Genomic DNA, 23,659 nt, shown 5'->3' with positions numbered 1-23,659 from the left:
ACAATGTGTGTATGTTGTGTCAAGGAGATATGATTACCATAATATTGTAGCAGTGAGTTGTAGCAACTCACTGTTTCAAAATCATGTAATAATAACCGTGCTCCATATCGAGAGAGCAGAAATCCGTTGATGCAACCGTCGGCGCGTTAACACGGGCCTCTGCCGAATCGTTTAACATTATAATGACCGAGCTCCTGAGAACAGTCGTAACAGGTAGGAACACGCGACCTGTTGCGAGAGAGCGAGCGGACCCCCCGTGGCCTCCGTTCGCCGGAGTATACGATGTTATCTTCATCTTTAGAGAAGCTAGAGAAGCTAGTTCACGATGTACGCGTAAACAATGGGCCGGCTGAACGACTTTTGATCATTTGGATGGAATGCATGAACGTATACGTGTGCCGTGAAGAATACGTGCGAGTAGCTACGCGGCGAAGATACTGAGTTGCCGTTATTATCGCGAATATCTGTGGTATTCGGTCGTGAATACCCGCATATACGCGTCGGAAACGTCGCCCGGGAAGACTTACAGCGTACACCGTCGGGGAGAGCTTTCTCGAGTATCAGTCTTCTTCTTTCTTTTAGGCCGCCGCTAAATAAACAGCCGACAATGGAGATATTATGGCGCGCGAGGCTGAAATGCCTGGCACGTGCATACATCTCGCGAATTACGAATCACAGATTTCCTGACACGCAAATATAGCCAGCAATGTAGTATCGTTATTAATTATTGCACAATTATTGAATTTCATTGTTATTTAAAAATCACGTCGCAAGTTCATTTCAAATATTTAAATTTCTTCAAAATTAAAATTAATTAATTATTAAGCAGATTAAGAGCTAATTTTATCTTTTATAACTGCTTTGACATTGTATTATTTTAATAATTATTCAAAACGTGCGGTATGCATTATGGATTCAGTGCAAGAATAATTCATGGTGGCGCAAGCTGTCGGAAGAAACAGAAACTGATTCTATAAACTGTTGAAATCATTGTAACTACTGACGATGCTTTGAATACTATTTTAGTAGAAACAATGAAATGGTGCGTTATTACTTTTTTTTTGTACATAGTTGAATTATTAAATAATATCATAATTTATCAAAAAATAGCTTCGCTGTTATACTGTATTATATCTGAATCCTTTGCTACTGGTATACTATACTTTAAATCCGAATGTAGTTTTTAGCCTGAATGAAGTTATCCCACATATTGTAGAAGATGAATGTGTTGCTATATAAACGGGGCAAACAACGGCTATGAGCTTTTATAAAGTACGTGTTTATTGTTTGATATCTTAGTTTCTATACGTTTTTTTTTATACTTATAAAATCTAACAAAAATTATAAAAGATTCCAATAACTAATGACAAACAATTATGATACAACAATTATTACACAAGGAATTATACAATGCACGAAAATAGGATGTATATTACATGTGTGGTTTTTTTACATTCATAAAATGAAAGTAATGTTGAAAGTATGTGATTAGATATACAATAACATTACCAATATAAATATTTGAAATAAATAAAAATTGTTTTAAAAATGCGTATGAAAGAGAATGGTCATGTGAACAATAAAAAAATTCAGAGGTGTTTAATATTATTTAATTTTAGAAAGCTCAATAAATATGCGCTTAAGGAACGTACGCTGCGAATATCATTCGCCGCGGACTAAATTACAATATAATTCGACAATAAATAACATTGGTATAATCCGTAGCGAGTAAATTCAAGGATCTTGTACGTGTTCTAAGAGTAATCGCATATCTGGCAAAATCGCCAAGATTACTTTTATAAAGTTAATTACTAGAGGAAGGATATAGCAACGTGTCGCGGTACAAACGTAAAGGCTCTCTTTATGAGCCTGTAGTCTACAATGTCTACATTTGTCAAAGGGGTACGCCGACGCATTCGCGAATATTGTTCCTCGATCAAACGAGTAGTAAAAAAAAAACGTACCTCTACGCAATGACAAGAATTTTCTGATCATTGTGATACACATGTGCGCGATATTGGCGTAATATCTATATATTTTTTTAAAATATAATATATACACGTGCAGTTGTACATATAAATGTTGCTATAAACACGAACGATTCTTTGTACATTAGAAAAAGCTGCTATCCGTATAGTATAAAAAATTTAAATAACAAAATAGTTCAAAATAAATAATCGTTTTTCTATTTTTAACTCATCCTGCGTTTTATATATATTTGTGTGTGTGTATATATATATATATATGTGTGTGTGTGTGTGTGTGTGTGTGTGTGTGTGTGTGTGTGTGTGTGTGTGTGTGTGTGTGTGTGTGTGTGTGTGTGTGTGTGTGTGTGTGTGTGTGTGTGTGTGTGTGTGTGTGTGTGTATACACATTTTTATTTTATTTTTGTAGAGATTTTTGTAGATTTGTCTATCTTTTTGAGCTTTTACAAATCATACGTATTAAAAAATTATGGTTCTATAATGAAATAAGTCTTTATAAAATTGTTAAATAGTGATGTTGAAATGGATATCATGTATACTGCTTTATAATACACGCGAAGACCATATAATTATTATGTACAATATAGCAGTATAATGAGGACACATTTTTCGCAGCGTAGCCGAATATGTGCGAACAGTTACGAACTGGAATTGAGATATAAAAATACTTTTCTATCGGAGTCTTTAACGCTCTATGCGTGAACGCTCTTAATTGTACAGCTATTCAGTCATTAAATTGAACAGCGGACGCTGAAAAGTTAACCCTTTCCAGTTCTTTATAATTCTACTCAAATATAACTATTTACATAATTTTTTGCATTTTTTTTTTGCATTGTTATTAACGAATGGCACGCTTGCTTTACATATAAATCATTTATTTAAAAAGCGATATGTGAATGGAGTTTCACCAAATTTTTTATAATTATTACTTTGAAAATAAGTAACATATATATATTTTTTTGCATATATCTTTCGACGTTTATTTACATCAAGAATAGGAACATAAAAAGTAACTGTTCTAAAAAAACTGTTAATTAATAAACCGGAAAGGGCCAAATATATATATATTTACGTGAGTTTATTTACACAAAATAGGATGGTGCTATCTGTCATCTGTCAACACTACTTTATACAAGAATGTTATTAAGTGGACCCTTAACGAGAACCATACTTCTTATAAAAATCTTTCGCAAGAAATCCACTCGTGTGTCAATAAATAATCGCATTTGTGATCGAGTATGCAGCCAGACAGGGATTAGTCTTACGATATTGATTAAATTGTGATGTCGTGAGTGTGAATGCGATGGCGACGCATGATCGACAAACGCGTAGTCGCATTCGCGAGGAGATATTAACTCTTTCACTGTCCCATATATCATTAGTATGTTTTTCTTCAGCCATAGTAATAGCTTTCTTTTTTCATTAAACAGTCATTTGCAATTTCAAGATTTAAATCTGAAAATAAAATGCAACAATAAATATAATTTAACATCTATTTATTTCTGTAGAAAAATAAAGCCTTCAACTTAAGAATTTTTAAATTTTGTTAGAAAATGTTTGAGTTTATATCATAAAAAATGATTGGATAGTGAAAGAATTAAGAAATAAGAAAAAATTACCGGACTCTTTATGTGTAACAATTATTAAAAAAAAAAAAAATGTCATGGTTACGCGAACACGTCGCCATTCGCAAAACACCGAATTTATTCAAATGCGCTAGCTTGCCCTCGAAACGTGATTCGACAAAAAAAAAAGAAAAAGGATAAAGAACGATATATACGATGCGTCCCTTTCATCTCGAGAGTCAGTCTTAAAGATGCATTGAGCAGAAGATGACGGAACTGCTGGATGAAGGATGCACCGACGTTGATCGTCTCTTCCGCTTTCGTCGCGAAATCCGCATCTACGAGAAGCAGTTCTTCTCTTTTGTACCCTTTAGTTACTTGCCTGCGATGACGAATAATGTCGGTCACCCGTGTCTGCGACGGTCAGATGATGCGACAATAATTTCGCAATGAAAGTCAGTCTCAAAAATGAATTCAGTAAATTAATTTCGCCATCGATTTCTAGTTGTCTCGAGTAATATGTATACATACATACTCTCTGTACCAATCTTACGATATTGGATCGATACTCTCGTTTTTTTTGTTGACATGCCATTTTTCAATTTTATACTTCCATTTAAATATTTCCATTTTAAGCTGCTGAAGATACTTACGTTACATTATAGTTCATGCGCGCATCTACCATATAATGTACCCGTAAAAAGATGCGTATTATCAGCAAGATCTTATTGTTTAAATAATTTACATTTGATCATTTTTGACAGATACTTATTTTACTTAGGCTTTATCGTCGAAGTTTTTCATTCATTCGAGACCGAATTTCGCTACTAATATATACATTTTAGGACGCTCTATACATCCAAAACGCAGTAGGAATTCTTTTATAAGAGAAATTTTTTATTTACTACGTTTACGCGAGTGTTACTTCTGTAGTAACCTACGATAATTCACTCGTTTACGCGGAGTAAATTATTGTAAGTTACTACAAAATCCCGTTTACGCAAAGGAATTATCGTAAGTCACTACAGAAGTAACGCTCGCGTAAATGTAGTAATTGTAGAGTTTAAATTGCAATTAATTAGATCGACTTAGTTTGTGGCGCGGGGGGGGTCCCGGACGAATCAGCTGTTTCCCGGGGCCCCCTCTCACCATGAAAAACGCGCCGAGAAGGATACCCGCGGGGTTTTAGCCGGTAAGAATCCGGCACTTCCCTCGCCTCTCCCCGGGGGCGAGGGAGTCTTCCCCCTCCCATTAGAGGGGACTATCGGTCACGACTGGTAGCAGATTTCCCCGCGTTAAAAAAAAAAAAAAAAAAGATCGACTTAGTTTCTCCACCATAGAAAATTCAGAGGAATATCTGGCTAGTTGATTAAAATGCCACGTCAGAGAGAGCAATTCTTTCTTGACTTAAAGAATCCTTTAGTATGATCTTGGTGATTACATTCGACGAAGGCGAATACTCGGAATGATCACCATCTTTGTAGATTCTGACCTTGATTTTGTAGAGTCATTTCTCTTTAATTAAACGTACCCCGCATCTGACTAGTTCCCAATTTCTTCATAAAATTGTCTACTTGCGTCAGAGCATTGACACATCATCGGTGCTCTTCTTCTCGGATAACATGGACGTTCTTTCTTCCATCTGGATATTTCCGGCGCTACCGTTTCTGCCGGGTTCGCAAGACAATTTCAACATATTCGGTTGAAGATTGACGTACTTGTGAGGTTCTTTGTCTTTGGAATTCGGATGAAGCCACCCTTGCTTCAAGAGCGAGGCTCTCGTGGAATCCAGCAGAGGACTAGAGCTGTCCTGCTCGCAAGACTGGCTGATCAGGGAATCCAAAGTCTGATCATCGTCCTGCCCGTTCAAGTCCAGCAGAAGCGGAGTCGGCGAGACTTCAGGAAACTTCACTCCTTGCGATTGCGAAGATGAACGCTGTGGCCACAAAATGGAAAATTTCCGACTATTCTCCGATAGCTGTATATCGAGTTGCGCAGTGTGCTCTAATTGCACGCTTGACAGGGGCACGTCCAGACAAGGCGCGATGATGCGAGGATTCATTGCCAGGAAATCAACTATCTCCGGTGCCGATGGCCTCTTTGTGTGGTCCACGTTCCAACAGGAATACATTAAATTCTCGCTGCGAACATGAAACATAAGCCACGTGATAAACGAGATCGCATGATAAACGATCAGTCTCATCGAGGTGACCACTTACAGCTGCATTTTTATTTTTTTCGGCGCGGTGAGACAATTGCCAGCCTTCACGTGCGTGAGTACTTCATTATTGCTCATCCCTTGGAAAGGAAAGCTACCGAATGTAACGATCTCGTAGAGCAGTACGCCGTAAGACCAGACGTCAGACGCTGGCGTGAAAATGCCTAGTGCCAGCGATTCCGGAGACATCCATCTTACCGGCAGCATGCCTGAGCGAAACAAAATGATACTCGTATAAAATTATAATGCTATATAAAAATAAAAGCAAGAGCATCCTCTCACCTTTTCGATTGAATTTGTAATAGTCGTTTTCGTACATTGGCCTTGTCATACCGAAGTCACCGAGTTTCACCACCCGCTGGGCGTTTATCAGACAATTGCGCGAAGCGACATCCCTAAAAAAAAAAAAGGATATTTAAGAACTTACAATTATTGTGACGTCGATAATGTTACCATAGACAACAGTTAAATTTGTTTGAATCACCTGTGGACGTATTTTAATTGCGCTAAATAGCTAAGCGCTCTGGCGACGTCTAACGCCATGGCGGTCAATTTTTTATTCGAGATCTCGTCGGAATCTTCGTAGCTTCGATCGTTGACCAGATGTCTTCTGGCCAACAGATAGGTTTTTAAGTCGCCATAAAGCATGAATTCCATCACGGTCAACACAGGCTCGCACTTTATGCACACGCCTAATAACTTGATGATATTCGAATGTTCGAATTTCTTCATGACCTCGACCTCGCTGAGAAAATCGAGTTTCTCGTCGGTCGAGCTACCGACTTTCAGGGTCTTCACGGCGACAGCTAGCCAGCCCTTCTCAGGGAAGAAAGCTTCACCACCGTAAACGGTACCGAAGGCTCCCTCTCCAAGTTTTCGATTAATCACTACTCTATCTCGAGGAATTTCCCATACGTCTAAACTGGATGTATCCATCTGTGACAGGATACCCAGGGACTTCATGTACTTTTCGTGGATCTGCATTTTTTTGTCGTAACTAAACGAATAACAAAAAAGAAGACAAAGTTTTTGAGAACAATACTTTGTAGAAATTGGCTTTCTTCTACATAATATATGTTCATTACGATATAATAAGTATAGAATAGTGAGAATTCAGGCTCGGACTGGCCCGCCGGCCCTCGGGTCGGTGCGCCCTCGAGTAGACTAGAGATCCTTACTAGAGACTGGACATTCCCACAAAATGACGGCGATAAATACGTGAATTCGACATGTGTGCGCGCGTTTGTTTGTGGTTGCGTGTGTGTGTGTGTGCTGCTCATAGACATATAATCTATGGACTTTTATGGTCTATGGCGCTGCTCACCGTTCGCGCTCGGTGAGCAGCGTGTTTTATTGGCGCTGCTATTTTGTACTAAAATTTTTGGTCGCTCCCATTATTGGTTCGACAGTGAAGCCACAGATAACACATCACAATCAGAAACAGTGTTTGTGGAACTAGTTGTGACCCTTTGTATGATTGGAAACTCCCAAGAATTTAATCCAAAAGTACGCAATGAGGCTAATGCACTTCTGTAGAAGTTTATGTTATTTGAAACTATAGTGGTGGCTAATGATGTTTCTGTTCCCTTATAAAAATTTTTCACCGTTTTTGGACTACGAGAACGGTCAGTTTGAGTAGTAAAAACGTGCATTTGGTTCATTGGCCCTTTTGCTTAAAAACGAGTGGTTAAAGCGGATTGCGTACGAGTATATCCCAGTAGTAATAAGTATTCTTATGAGTATTTTTGAGTGGTAAATACGTGCTGTGTGTAAATTTGAGGTGTAAAAATGTACATTCAGCTACGAGTACAAAATACTCGTTTAGCTCTCATAAATACTCACATAGCAAATTTTGAAAATACTCGTTTAGCCACTCATAAATACTCACATTGCAAATTTTGAAAATACTCGTTTAGCACTCATAAATACTCACATTGCAAATTTTGAAATATCATAATTCATTAATTATATTATTATTTATTACATAATAGTTAATAAAGATTAATTATTACATAATAATTATATTTGGTACATTATACATGAATATGTGTATTATATGTGTGCGTATGCGTGCGCGTGTGCGTGTGTGTGTGTGTGTGTGTGTAATACCAGATTCATATACATATACACATATTTTACCATTATTTATCCTCATTTAAGCCATATAACTTTCATCTGAACAGATATTTTATTCAACTTTTATTCTGCAAAGAATAAGAGGGAGTCAAAAATATTCACACAAAAGGGGTAATAGATTAAAATAGTGGATACTCTACGTACTGTGTATGAACACACCACGCGCGCGCGCACACGCATACGCACACACAAAACATATTGCACTTATAGAAACGTTCAATGCAAATTTCTCGCGAATATTTGAATATTACATCGTACCACTTATCTATTAGTGAAGGATAAATAGTGTAAGTACTAAAACATTTAACCCTTACGGTACACTTTGAAAAAGTTTTTAAGCTTGTAGAATAAATGTACTTCAATTTAGAGATAAGGAGGAGATAAGGAGTGGGAGTCTTTTAGAATTTATGAGAAATTTCGATGAGTGTACCATAAGGGTTAAAATCGGGCGAAATCCGCGGATATTTTCTTGTGAGTAAAAAAGGAACGTACTAACGTATTGTCATTCATCAACTGAAAAATGAGTATTGAAAACGGACAACCTACTTCGTCCTCATCCTTGTGAGTAAAAAAGGAACGTACGTGTTGTCACTCATCGATTGAAAAACGAGTATTAAAAACGGACAATCTACTCAAAAATACTCATACGCATACTTGCGTATACTCATCACTGTTTTTTCGCAGTAGACTGCGCGTGCTTGAGAGTGCAAGAAACGGACATAAAAATGATAAAACGGGCTAAAAACGATCTATATGAGATGTAAAAGCGGTGAAATATTTTTGTAAGGGTTAATATTCAAAATCACAACACTTCTTTCAGACTATTTTCAAACCAAGAATCTGGACTACGTCCAGGCTTGGAGGCTTGTTTCCGCTGCACAGAATGGATTAAGGAATGCCAGGGACCAATTTGATCGAGTGGTTAATGCATCAAAAAGGTTTGTATCTATTATGTCAAAAAAGTTAGATAAAAAGATAGAAGAAAATCCTTCTCTAGAAGTGGAAAGCCTTTGCATTGACTCAGAGTTGCCACGTAAGAGAGTAAGAAAGATCAAGAAAATGTCTGGTGAGTTGGCAGAAGATGAAACAAACTTCTCCGAAGAGGATAGATTCCGAATAAAAGTTTTCTATGTTGTTATTGGCAAGCTTAACCAGAATATGAAGACCAGATTTGCTGATCAGTAGAACGTATACCAAGACCTTGCATGTTTTGATCCACGGAGGTTTCCTGAGCTTAAACAAAGTTTGCCAGCAAATGCCTTGAACAAAATATGTGATTTAGTGCCTAATATTGACAGAGACAAACTAACTGAAGAGCTACAATCTTTTGTACAAAATTGGCTTCAGATGTCCTCAACGTTGAGAGATGAATATATGTACTAAGGATATGGACATGGATTCAAAAAGTGACGTATCAGAAGAAGCTGAAGAAAATAAAATAATAAAGACATGTCAAATGCAAGAACCTTGAAAGGTGTGCATAAAATGTGTGTATAAAGTGATTTATGACTACAACATGTACTGTCTTTTGTACACAGAGCTGCATAAAGTTTATAAATATCTGCTTACAATACCTCTAACCCAAGTAAGTTATGTGAACGAGTTTTTTCGAAGCTTAAACTTATAAAAACAAGGTTGCGCTCTAATTTAACAAATGACAACCTGGAAGCATTTCTTATAATGCAATGTGAGAGGGACAAGCTTGTGGCACTTGACAATGATATGATTATCAATCGACTCTGTGAACAGAGTCAAGAAATGAAACGACTTTTATCTGTGTAGAATATTAGACTGTTTTCAGTTTCCAATTTTGTGAAATAAAATTTACTTATCCCATGAATTTTTCTTTGTTGATAAATAGGTTAATTTTTTTGAGTTTGTCAAAATATTTTGCGCCCTCTGAACATTCAAAACCTGCGTCTTTTTGAAGGCTCCAGTCCGGCCCTGGTGAGATTATAATATAAACATACTTTCGTTTAATGATGATAAAGCTGACGATCAAAACTGCGCCGAGGAGGCCAAAGCCTATAATATTAGCGATTACAATCGCTACTTCGCAAGAAACATCGAGCAGTTCCGCCAATCCTCCTAGGACACATCTCGACGGAGGCTCAGAACCGTCATCAGGCATCGTCTCCGATAACCAAACGAAAGACGAAATATTCAAGTCCAAAACGCCGCCCATTACTTCGTGCTTGGCTTCCGAGATATTCGGATAAAAATTACCAACAATATGCGTTTCATTATCGATGAACTGGACAATATTGATAACAGAGTATCTCGATGGTCCACCAAGAAACTTTATTCTTCCGGATACCTGAAAAAATAGAAACACATTTGACTATCGCAATTTTGTTTATACATATAGTGATCGCAAGATATTTTAAAAGAATTTTTCGACGTAATATCGAGCTATTTTTTAGCGAAAATTTGCAGAAAAATCTTCGATTATGATAGACCATATATTTCTATATATATTTTTATGTCGTTACTTAATAAGTTAATCGATAAACTTGCTTCACTAACCCCATAAAAATCGGTTTCGCTGATAATATGCGTGAGGCGATTGACCGTATGGTCGCTATGAAGATCGAACACATAACTCTGGTTCTCATGGATAAGCCGATCTATGGCATAAGCGTAAGTCCACATGGCGTCGTAGGCGTAACCGGCGTAGTTAGAGGGTTGCTGATTCTGCGCTCGGCAGATGTTCTCGTAACGTTCACGCCACTCGCGTACAGTGATTCCCTCCTGCATTATATCGTCGTCCCGAGCGAAGTACGCGTGCGACAGACCGAGATGTCCGTTTATGGCCTTCATCATTTCGCTCGTGGTGCAGGCTACCTGCTCGCCTTTTTCATTATAGTAATCGGTATCGTACCATTGCGACCGGAGCCAAAGCGGAAGGAACCAGACGTAACCCTTTAAAGTACGAATTAATTAAAACGCTAAAATTGCTGAATTTATCTTTAATTTTATGTAACGATTTATTTGAAAAAAATGGATAAAATGGTAAAATTTATAATTATTACCTGGACAGCTGTCATCTCCAGTTTATATGCTTCGCACATGACTTGACGAGCTACCTCGCCGTATACGTCTGCGATAATAATTTTTGCCCTTTTTTCTTTCAAATCTTGCAAATACTGAAAATTAATATCGTAAAATTAATTATTACGGTTTAGATATTACCTACTTTCGCATAACTATTATATTTAAAATATTTATTATTCCACACTGTTTCTGCTCGCCTAAATATTATATAATTTATAAATATTTTAATTTTTAATTTTTAATAATATTTTATTATTTCCATTACCTTTTATGCAATACAAATGATTAATTCTCACAAAATTAAACTTACTTTCGTCATCATGTCAGCTTCTCGCTCCCTCGGAAACTTGACGTTCGCTACGAAATCAATGCTATTGTCCCTGAGCATGTCCTGCATATACGATATATACTCGGTGTACTTTTGTCCATCCTCCGTCAGTGAAGCCACTCGATGCCAACCTAGCCTCTGCAAGAGCTGCACATAGACATGTTTGTACTGCTTGTTCTCGCCAATGGTCCTGAAGAAATACGGATACTTGGTGCGATCGTCGAAGCTGGATCCCTCGGCGCTGTAGCTGATGATCACCGTCCTGTAATGTTTCGACACACCGACCAATGGCTCCACGGTTTCCGAGCAAGCCGGCCCCAACACGCCAACCAACTTCTGATAATAATTATGTATGATATAGTCGATAAAGGACTTCATCACCATGTCCGACTTGCACTGGCCGTCACTGGCTAACAGAGTCAAGTTATAATCTCTCAGCAGGGTATTGTTAATGTTGATGATTTCTTTCGCCATCTTAGCAGCAATCACAATTGACTTGGCCATGTAGGAGTTACCGCTCATAGGAAATATACCACCCACGAAGAGGGTGTTCTTGTCGTCGTTATTGGGCTTCCATTCTGCTAGGGTATAGTTCAGATTATCTTTCAACCAATCGCATGCGACTTGTTCGTCCGATAAATTATGAGAATGACGGTAGATCAAATTCTCGTACATCTGTCCATTAAACTTGGCACGAGTTATCGCCTGGAAGGCGATCTTTGCGATTGTTTCCAACCTACTCCACACCAGCTTTGTCAGTCTCTTCGACTCGTACGCGCAACCGATCGAACCTTCTTTCGTTCCAAAATAACTTTCGCAACGTGGAAATTCGATCGTTGTAAAATATCTTTCACTCGGGTTCACTCTACTGGGTGTATAGTGCAGGATCACCAGTGATCTGGAAGAAACTTTGTTGTAAAACTTTATAACACCTCGTTTCTTATAGTACTCGTATCGATCGATGTTTCAAAAATAATGACATATACAGACATACTCTTCAAATCAATACCTGTTCTCGATGGAAGCCGATGAGTTCCGTGCGTGGAGTGCGTGCTCGTATGTTCCAAGCAACTTACGGGTTAGATAGCCGAGATTCGGACCCACCCATGCCACCTTGACGTAGAGCTTCATCTGATCGATATGTTCTTTTACGAAACGAGTTTCGTCAGGGTATGCGGCTAGCAGCAGCGCGCAATTCGGCGGCCTTTGCTGGCCTCGGTCGCGACATCGTTCCGGGATGTACATCCCGTCCTGGCAAAAGGACTCGTGGCAGTAGTACTCCGTCATATTCTCATTTTTCATGTGATTTTTGACCATCTGCAGGTTCACCCCGTCGATGGCGAACCTGCTGGCAGTCTCCAGCCTGGTGAAGACCAGCCAACTGTCATCGGGCCTGGCCAATTCTGTCGGAACGAACCAGCCGAAGTGACCCGGTGGCGCTATCGAGCCGCATTCCTTCACGTCGTATTTGCTCAGCAGCGGCGACGTGTCCTGCTGCGGCGGAATCCACACTTCCATGTTCACCATGGTTTCTGGAAATCTGTGATTGAGACGGGAATGTTAATCGCTCGATTTAAATCCGCGTACATTTCTCCAACGGGGTTTGATGGTGATATGAATTCGTTAGTGTGTGTGGCTCAACCTTTTGACGCTTTCAAAAAAATAAAAGAGATATTAAATATATCGCAGAATCATCGATAATTTATAACATGTGTAATCATGGCCGCTTAGCGCAGCAAAAAGAAGACATTGAATTTGAAAATTGATACTTCCCCATCTTCTTATGATTGCCAAATGTTAATTAACTGTATATTTTATTTAACATATTTATACCATTAAAGAAAAATATTGTCAATCGATAGTCGACAGATCTCGAAACGACATCGAAGATTGTATTTACAGACAATTCAAAAAGAATTTAATACATATGCAACGTTTGCAATACCTTGTGCTCTGAGAAGGACATAAGCTGTTTGAAGCTTGTATAAAAATAAATACTATTAAATGATTGAGAAGCGGCGCACGAGAAACTTGATTGTTGTCAATAAATACATTCTGAATATTTGCCGGAGAAAGTACTGTTATCGAGGTAGAATATAATCGCTCAACAAAGAAGAGCGTATTTGCGATAGGTGTTCTCGATTAATTTAATCGGACAGCCGTAGACATAGTGTGACATGGTATTCTTATAAATTGAGTATACATATCGATCGTATATTTCATTCGCTTTATGCAAATATCATAAAAAGAACCAGTGCGTCTATTTACAAACTTATTGAAAAACAAATGGTCAAAAAATTGTTGCAATCTTACACATGATATTTGTTACAATCCAGAAAAATCGAAAAAGAAAAGCCGCGAGATATTCAAGGAGCTCTGTAGATTCAAATATACTATTACACAGCGTCTACAATTTATCCGGTCGTCTTACATTTTGTACTCGGAATATGTTGGCCTTTCGGACAGTCTCTCGAAGACTTCGGACGCATTGAAGTGGTCATCCTTCTTGACAATATCGACTCCGGTATAGCCCAATACTTCGGTCAGAAAGATCTTCATGACCTCTGACACCAACCTGTGTGTCAGTCTTCTCGACACCTCGAAGGTAATATTCAAGAATTGACCCTCGTGATGGATCACTCTCTTTGGATTTACCTCTGTGAAAAATTTTAAATTAAAATATTTTGTATTAAAATAATCGTAAAAAATCAGAAACTCCGAAAAAAAATAATTTTATGCGATTCGATCGGGATACAATAAAAATTACAAGATTATACTTGAAATAGAGTCCCTCTAATAAGAGTCGCGACACGTATAAGCAGCAACTTTTGATTGGTTCGCATTTTCGGCAAAAGCACGAGAAACAGAAAGAGATATAAGAGAGAAAGAGAAAGCGATATGAATGTATATCACTTGTATATTGCTTTCTCTTTCTCTCTTATTTTGCCGAAACTCAAGATGTCGCGACTCTTATTTTAGAGGAACTCTATACTTGAAAGCTCTATACTGGGAAAATCGCTGCGTATGTAGAAACGCATTTGTAGAAATACATACGTAGAAATACAAGGTCGCTCTGCCGTCCATATTTAAATAATCGCAAAGAATCCATAACTCCGAAAAAAAAAAGAAATTTTACGTGACCCGCTCGAGATACAATAAAAATTACAAGATTATGCTTGAGAGCTGGAAAATAAGCGAGATGAGAAATCGCTGCGTATGTAGAAATGCATTTGTAGAAATGCATATGTAGTAAATACATATGTAGAAATACAAGGTCGGTCTGCCGTCCATACCGTACAATGTAAACATCTGAGAAAAACATGTAGCCGGGGCAAGAACGTTTCCGGCCGTTGCCAATCCGCGGGATGACATACTATGTTTAAGCGCTCGATAATAAGTGAGTAAACTACGCGGCATTAACGCATATGGAATGTATTCAGCTTCTAATTATACGCCGCGAGGCTCGATATATCTAATTACTCATCGACTGAGTGATCATGCACGGATGAATCGTGAGAGCGATTCAATTAATGTTTAAGCCGCGTCTGACCATCTCGGCAATTAGCGGGTTATTCCACGTGGCGCCGTTTCTCCGATGGTGCGGCAATGATATCGCGTCTTCGGACCTGACAAATGCGCCGTAATTGAGCCGCAACGATCGGGCCGACGATAATGAGCAGCGATTTACCTTCCAGCATTGTCAGACAGCGATTCGAGTCCGCGATTTTCAACACGGCCACGAGGGCCAGCAGGCCCAATACGGATCCGGGTCTCAGCATCGTGACCTTCTCATCCTGCAACAGACATCGGCGCGTTCTATTAAGATTGCTCGTTAGAAATGGATTAATTTAGTCACGAGTTACGACCGCGATCGGTCCGTGAGGTAATAAAACGATTTAGAAATGATCGCATTATACCAAGTTAATAATGCTAGAGAGGTTGAAAAACACCAATGGAAAACACAATAAGTGGCAATTAAAACTCAAACTCGTTCTCTCTTTTAATCTCTCTTTTTCTCTTTGAACATTATTTTTTTGTAGCGTTTGTGCAACTATAATTGCGATGTTATTTGAAAACAAATCAATATTCCTCGTTCATAAATTTATGCGTATTTTCGATAAATTTCATAATAAAAAATAAGAATCAATGAAAAACAGCTTGACCAGATAAAGTGGTGTCTCAGGTATCACGTCAGGTATATATTATATATACCTATATGTATATATATATATATATATATATACATAACTTGGCGAGACTTTTTCAATTGATTATGTATTCCTTCACCATCAACAATTTCTTACCATTTGAAACGTGTTTGTTCCGTCTGCATCAAGAATTCATGACAAACAATGTTGAAAGGCTAATAAAAATACGCGTAAGCGAATAAATAAATTTCTCTCAGATTGTCTCGGGTATCTGATCGCCAAGTGACGCCGTATTTTCCTGAATCAGCCGGCACATAAATAACATTCGCGCTCGACATTGCGTCTAGAAAGTGCCGGTGCCACACACAATGACATTCCGTTCAGAAAATAATTCTGACGACACGCAATCCAGAACCGTAAATGCATTGTATTTTACAAAGTGTCTGATGAGAGAAGAAAAAAGAAAAATGACTCCTGTTTCCTCTCGTATATACGTATGACCCCTTTATCGTATCCGGTGTGAACGCGCAGTAAGGTCAGTTCTGCAATTTAACCTGGGAGAGATTAAGGCCCGGATTAAATACGTGAAAGTCGTAGATACATATCCGCTACGTCTTGTCTATGTCAGGGAGCAACTCTTCTTGGATATACTTATGCTTTCTTTGTTGATCCCTAGGTACCCCCGATTTAGATCTAAGATCATTTTCGTCGCTCTAGTCAGTCTCACGCGACAAGAAATTGCGGCCCAACAACGCATTCATATTTATCACGCACTGTTAGTTATCCATGAGCGATATCGCGTCGTTATCAAGGTGAGGTGGCGTAGGGCTGCGATAGGGTTGCGAGGGATTACGAAGGTAACGGACGTGTTCAAGCAGCGGCCGGTACCGGCCGATCTTATCTCCCCGCGGCTGGTTCTCGCGGCGATCGAAAAGGCGCCTTTTTTCGGTCGCGCGCGATAGTGCGCCGCACGGTGCGAGAGAGGCGGATCGGAGGGACTTCCGGTTTCTACGAACATTAGCTAAGCGATGGGAAGAGACGCCGTCGGGGTCTCTTTGGCAGAGTGTCTACGGCGCCGATGTGCACGATGACTCGTGATTTAAGCGCATTCGACCTGAAAAGATTAGAGTTCGCTAAGCATAAATGAAGCGTGACTCGTTTTGTATATAAGATTGTCTATAGAAAAGCGACAACCGGTCATGAATAAGTTCATTTAGAAGACGACCACATAATTCAGTCTCAAAATCGGATATCAAGCTTTTCTTCATCGTCGACAGCATTTTGTATTTTGGAAAAATAACGATAGAAATTACATGTTTTATTGCATTATAGTTACTAAATTAGACTATTATTTATGCGACTTTTTATTTGAGTTCAAATGTAACAGACAACCAATTTTATTAATGCAAAATAGAACATTTACAAGTTCGTTTACTCAAAACATACTCTTTATGAGCTATATTGAGACGAATTGAGTCGTTACGGCTCTACGTGTAATTTAAGTACTATCGACCCAGTGAAATTTTGCGTGTCGCTCCGCCGTTGGTGCAACATCGAATGTGCCAAAGTTACGGATCCTTGCGTGCGGTCTATATCAACTTGGGGATTACGTCTGAAAAGCTAAATGGGCGGCGGCAAAGGGGTAAGAGAGGGCAGGGGCCGTTATACGCTTGAAAAGTCCAGACTCGTCGGCGCCCGGATGCCGCCGCGACGTCTGAACTCCGGTCGTATCTTCGGAAGGTATAAAACAACCATCGCGTTTCGTCGGGGCTGAATTGGGCACGGCGAATTTCGTCACGCCATTTGAGCGCGCCGACGTATTTCTTTACTGCGAAGCCGATAGACGACGCGAGGCGTGGACCGAAACTTGCATATAAGAAGCATCAGTGATTGATTCTTGATTCTTGATCATTGATTTATTTAAAGAGTAAAATAACATACTATATATTCTTTTCTCGTGGTACAAAAAATATAAATGTTAAAATTATGTGGATTACATCAATAAATATCAATGTTAACACGAAACATATATGTAAATGTCTGATTTTAAATTTTAATTTTATTAATAGCCTATTGCATTTGATTGTACTATACTTATGATATTTAAAGTATAATATATAGCTTTATTTTTCAATATACATATTATTTGCTTTTAACAAAATATAAAACCAGTTTTTAAAGAAGTAGCTGTAAGTCTCGTAACTTTATGCAAGGATCAATTCACAGATAGCCAAACATGTGCAAGTTTCGCTTAAAAAAGACCGTGCGTGGAATCCATGACGACGCAGTCGTCGCCTCTCGTCCATCAACTCCGACGAGTAAAATGTGTACAAATGTCGTCGCGACGCTACCCGACACATCATCTGTCCAAAGCGGCTCCAGAGAGACCGACAACGACGCGTTTGTCAGTTCCACCGATAAATCTGCGCGGTTTGTACGGCGAAGGGTGAAAATATTTCCTCTTGTCTTCGCATGGCGTACCTCAAATTTCTGCCTTTCGTCGTTGCACGACATATTTATAAATCACAAAATTAGGAAAATTTCGATGAGGAAAATTGTGATATGATTTTAATTAATGCAATCAGAATTTCAGTTATGCAACCAGAATTCCTATTAATTCAACTAGATTCTGGTACATTCAACCAGTATTTTCTGGTGGAAAATGAACGAACTAGATTTTTTTTCAGGCGCAATTCCTACGCATATACAATTAAATAGAATATTTTTGTCTTCCTATACATCGTTCTCCTAAATTTCACGCGACGCTACGATTCGGCTCTCGAAAACGGATGCTGACGAAATTTTAACCCCGTTTATACGTCGCACCGACTGAATTATGCAGAAAGCGACGCAAAATATCACGCACTAGCATCTCGAGGCGAACGACGCAAAGAAGACAAGACGACCGAGCGAATGACGAAACGCTCGCAATTTAGATACACTGCAGTGGCGTCGAAGTGCAATCCGACCTTACGCCCCCCGTTATCACGCATGAATAAGACATTATCAAACGTAAATCGGTTGAACTTTGCGTGAACGCTTTGACTTTCGTCACTGTCATTCAGAATCTTTTCCATAAAAGTCTTTACGCAATGCTGATTCTGGTTATGAATGAGACGCAAAAATTGCCGACGAGGAATAGATATCGCATAAGTACTTTTTTTTGCATTGCCATTGTTGGAATGGCTTTAGCGTGGTTTAGCGTATAAATGCGTCAAAATGTAAAAAATTTCTGAGAACGGCATCTCCCACATTTCATATATTTATTTCACTAGTAAACGCACGGACTTACATCTTGAATGTAATACGCGAGTTGAAGCGTGAACCGTTTAATTAGGATCAATTTTTCAATTATGTAAATCATGAAATTTGTGAAGCAGATAGTCCCACATCTCAACATGTGATTCGATCAAGATATCCGAAAATTCTTCCGTTAATACGAGAGCAGAAAAGAGCAATATTTGTTGTTTTAGTTCCAAGGTCTTCGCAGTGCATACCGTCTTAATGTAATAAAATCGCTCACATACAGTTGCAACGACACGTGCTCCGCGGTTCCTCTTCCGCCGTCGATTATGCCTTTGAGCTTTGCTCCGATTACATTATCATAACAAAAGAGATGACGTTTGCTGCCAATTGAACCTATCAAACTTTCTTCAAAATGAGTTTAACGAATATCTCGTTTCGGTTTATCCTTGGCCCACATGGAATACGAGCGAATGAAGGAGATGCGGGTTGAAATAATATAAAATGCAAGATAAGGAAAATGTGAAAATAATACGACAGTATTTTATTTAGCTTTTGTTCTTTGTGGTTTCGCAATAAAACTTTCTAACACAGCAGGTATGTACCGTCATATTTCAAATTTAGCAATCGTGTATTGGTAGTGCGCTCCGTTAAGAGATTTAACGCTGCGCGGACACCGTGGGTCTTTTAAGGTACAGTCGATTTTTCATTTATGATTCTTATGGATATAGCTTCAGCGCGCTTAAAAAAAAAGTGTCAACAGTTTCGGCCTATGTAAGTATAAAAATCACTTTTTGAAACCTTACAGATGATACATAAATTTTTATAGATTTTTTGTAACACAGAAACGCTTTCAAAAACCCTTTGGACTTAAAAGTTCCAGGGTGTCCGGGCGAGTGCTCCAAAAACGATGTCCGTGCATTGTTAAAAAAGTAAAGAATATTAAGACATATTCGCGGCACACAAATGTAACAATTCACCATATATTGCCAATATTCGTATATATGTAAGTTTAACCGTAACCCCTGATCTCAAGCGTGTACATCACAAGCCTAGTTTGTTGCGTCATATGATAACATTGTAACGTTAATTCCATGCTGATTACCGGTTGAGATAAGCGCTCTCGGCGGGGTCGAAACCCGCTTCAGGTGGCAAAATGAACGTTTTGCATGGGCGGATGTGGAGCCCGCTATCCCAGATGACGGGTGCTGATAGGTGGACGAATATTTTAACAGCACCGCATGAAATGGCGATGCCAGCACGCGACCGTGCACGCGACTTCGCGTGTGCATAAAAGTTATGAGCTGCGGGTGTACAGTGTCGTGCTTGTGCGTCGAGACTTGTGCGCATAAAAACCATTCCAGACTTGTAATCGGCGTGACTTTGCCATTCGGCATTCCAAGCCTCTTTCTCTCGCACGCGAGAAATTTTCCGTTAATTGGAACGTTTCGCGTAATTTAGCGCGATCACAACCAATCACATTCTAAATGTTTTGCCTACAAATATCGGTTTCCAAGCAATCTTCCCGACTGAATAATTGCTGTAAAATTCTAATTAACTTTGACCCTTCGCGTAATTATATTCAACGTGACAGTGACATAAAAATATTTCATGGGTAAATGTTAATTTCCAAGCAATTTCAATGATTGACGTATTATTTAGTCTCGATTGATGTTTGTATAGTCTGTGTTTGTTCTTACGTCAATTTCTCTGTTATTATTTCTTGAAACGTGTTTGCGCAATAAGACAATATTTGCTATCATCATTCGCAGAAGCGATGCGAAATATCGCTTATAGATATCCTGTTACAGCAAAACGGTTTTCGCAAATGCTATAACGAAGAGAAAAGGTTTTAATTCACTTACTCCACGCTGGACAACTTTAATTCGTAACAAATAATATTTTTTAAATTAAATTTCTAAGTATCATGCTGCCGTTGCGTTTAAAATTGTCGTAAGAACGATTCGAGATAGAACGGTTGCGTATCTATCTCAAACAAACAGCAGGAGGAAGACCTCCGACACGCGAGGAACATTGCGAAATGATATAGCCGAATGATGTAATTGGCGATGTCACGGTGGCAAGGGAAGTCTGTCAAGATTTAGTCAGCGAAGTGTCATCGTAAAACAGAGAAAGGTGTCACCGTCGCGAATCAATTCTCGAGAGATTAGGTATCAGGCTTTCCGAGAAAAGGTATACACACGCGAAACATTACAAATAATACAGGCGAGTGACGTGATTAACGACGACATAGTGGCAAGGAAAACACGTTGTCGAGGCCAATTGTACCGCGCTATGACGAAAAACGTCAGGAGCGATTTAACGGAATTGCGATGGTGCCGCGTGGCGTATCTTCTCTATTTTTGTTTAATTTAATACTTGGATCTTACTCCAGAACGAGGCTTAAAATTTTTAACGTGATTAATCAGTCCACCAGAACGTGTTATATATATATATATATATATATATATATATATATATATATATATATATATAAAACACGTTCTGGTGGACTGATATATATATATATATATATATATATATATATATAAAATTTCTGTGCAATTTAAATACAATCTATACTATTACTTTAAATTTGTTTATTTTATACTTTATACATGTATACATAATTATTTTACATGATTGTTATTACTTATTAACATATTCTTTTTTTCTCTGCTCTCAACCGCTCGCTCGCGCGAGAAAAATTTTATTATACAGCGTAATAAATTATCTCTGTTTTTTCCCATCGGAGAGATGGGGACAATAAAAGTTCCGGGCTACAAAACATCGAACGACAGCTGCACCGTCTATTTTTGGAGGGTAAACACATTTGCGCGCGCGAAATAAAGTGTCTCCACACGCTCGCGTTATTGCGTGCATGGAAAAACACTACTACCGGGCATACGAGTGCGAGCGCAATCGCGTGCGCGCGAATGGAATCGCACGCAAGTAGGCGAATTGCGAGGAGAAGCGACTTCGCGGCGCCGGAGAGAGGAGGGAAAGCGCGAATGAAAATCGCAAATCAGCGCCGTTCGCCTTCTTATCGAGTGTTTTTTCCCGCGATGGCGGAAACGCGTACGCTTTTAACGACGATAAACGACGCTATCACCGATGCACACGCCGACGAAATTTATGCCGGCGAGGCCAGAGATCTCAATAGCGTGTAATGAGTGTCATGGCAAGTGCCGATTCGGAGTCCCTATCACTCTTTCTCTTCGAGTCTTATTGTTAATTTAAATTATATCGTTCCTTACTCATTAATAACTATCTGAACTTTTTTTGCAGCGTTTTATTAATATGCTGTTTTATTAATAAACTATATTAATTCCTGTAAATTATATATTTATTTTCGCGCGTGATATTAAATAGATTTTGTGATTAACTTCTATCAGTAAAAAAAAAATCAATTGTTGCATCCAATTTCGGCCTACGTCGTTCCTCTACCGGTCGTAGCTGTAGGTATTCTAATTACGCAGTAGAGACGGACAATCTGCGAGACTGCGTCTGACTAAGACTCGTATTAGAAAATGCGAGATCGCTGGCTCTCAGCCATAATGACAAAAACAAGCAAACAAATCGTAAACCTGCACAAAAAGGTTGCTGTAAATTGTTTCTAGGGAAGATCTCTCGCGCACGTGTGTTCAGATATTCAAGGTTGTATTCTTTTTAGCGTGGCAAGATACAAAGAATATTAAAATTTTATAAAAATTTATAGCACATAATTGCATTCTCACGCTTTGCATTGTATTCTAATCCTATTTCGAATTTCTATTATTAAAACAATATGTCGATATACATATAAGTAAAATTATTTTTACTGAAAAAATACGTATAGTATTATTTTGAAAGAATCCTAAACGTTATTTGGAACGGAAAAAAACAGTTAAAAAAAATTAATTCAATTGCAAATCCATATTGATTTCCTCAACAAACTACCCTGATAGAGAACCACAACAATACAACCACATACGTCATATGCGTTTGAAAACAAAATGAACCAACGTCGACGCGATATAATTGACGAATGGTTTTTCGCACGCGATATCGAGAATTGTTGGCAATGAGAGCCGATATCAATCGGCGATTAACTGCGGGCTCATACAAATCGGGGGATCGTTAAAATGTATCGAGCTGTGACGTTGCGCCTTTATTGCAAAAGCCGTGCGCGCCACGACAATCGGCATAGATAAAAACGAAGCGTCGACGAATCGTACGCACTTGTCAGTTTTATTGACGTCACGATGACACTTGTTTGTCACGACTGCGATGCGATCTACGATGATAAATATAATTTTTGTGCGCACAACACCGACCATTTCGGTCAGCCGTATAATGTTAATGCTATTCATATATTCTCATCCTTTATTCCATGCGCATTTTCGCTATTATTAATGCATTAATAGTGCTGCATTTTACTTGAACATGTAAACGCATTCTTTATCTTCACGTTAATTGTTATTCATTTGAATCTTATTAATAACATTACATATGTATTTATGATATTAACGATAATCCTATTTCTGATATTCATATTTTTATATTTATGGCTTTCGGGTACCGAAGAATCTTTTCGGAATTATCGCACACTTTAACTGTAGGCTAAGAGATTCGACTCTCTCTTTTTCTTCCTCTGTTTTTATCAATGGTTGAAATAAGAGTTAACAACATTGTCGCGATCCGCGTAAATTAATCACTCGCCGCTCGAGCGCGTGTTTAGGTATGCGTAGCGATTGATTTTTGCCCCGGAAAAATCTCCGACGCGATTTATCGTCACGGAAATGCCGCGTCGTCGGCGATAAATATAAATCCATCGGTGGTTAATTAAGATTCATCGCTCGTAGCATAGTACATAGCATTCGTTAATAGAATATCTATTACTCGTGGGCGTGTTCGGGAGTACGAATAGTATAAACGCGTTAATGGATAATAAACGTCAAGAAGTATTCCGATACCGTTACCAAACGCGCCGATCTATCTACA

At 38.7% G+C, this 23,659-nt stretch overlaps 1 protein-coding gene across 1 annotated transcript in view; it reads right to left on the bottom strand.

Annotated features, from left to right (window-relative positions):
* Window positions 1–2,245: 2,245 nt before the first annotated feature.
* LOC139812532 (uncharacterized) overlaps window positions 2,246–23,659 on the bottom strand; it is a 37,573-nt gene continuing 16,159 nt past the window's right edge. The window contains exons 2-12 of the mRNA XM_071777384.1: window positions 14,974–15,079; window positions 13,717–13,942; window positions 12,295–12,825; window positions 11,268–12,183; window positions 10,936–11,049; window positions 10,430–10,825; window positions 9,874–10,220; window positions 6,252–6,764; window positions 6,050–6,162; window positions 5,769–5,976; window positions 2,246–5,690 (exon numbers count right to left, since the gene is read on the bottom strand). Coding sequence (XP_071633485.1) covers window positions 5,129–5,690; window positions 5,769–5,976; window positions 6,050–6,162; window positions 6,252–6,764; window positions 9,874–10,220; window positions 10,430–10,825; window positions 10,936–11,049; window positions 11,268–12,183; window positions 12,295–12,825; window positions 13,717–13,942; window positions 14,974–15,064 — 4,017 coding nt within the window. The 5' untranslated portion in view covers window positions 15,065–15,079 and the 3' untranslated portion in view covers window positions 2,246–5,128. The remainder of the gene's footprint in view (window positions 5,691–5,768; window positions 5,977–6,049; window positions 6,163–6,251; window positions 6,765–9,873; window positions 10,221–10,429; window positions 10,826–10,935; window positions 11,050–11,267; window positions 12,184–12,294; window positions 12,826–13,716; window positions 13,943–14,973; window positions 15,080–23,659) is intronic.

This window comes from Temnothorax longispinosus, chromosome 5 (assembly GCF_030848805.1).
Source record: "Temnothorax longispinosus isolate EJ_2023e chromosome 5, Tlon_JGU_v1, whole genome shotgun sequence".
Lineage (NCBI taxonomy): Eukaryota > Metazoa > Arthropoda > Insecta > Hymenoptera > Formicidae > Temnothorax > Temnothorax longispinosus.
This window is presented reverse-complemented; position numbering and strand designations above follow the sequence as displayed.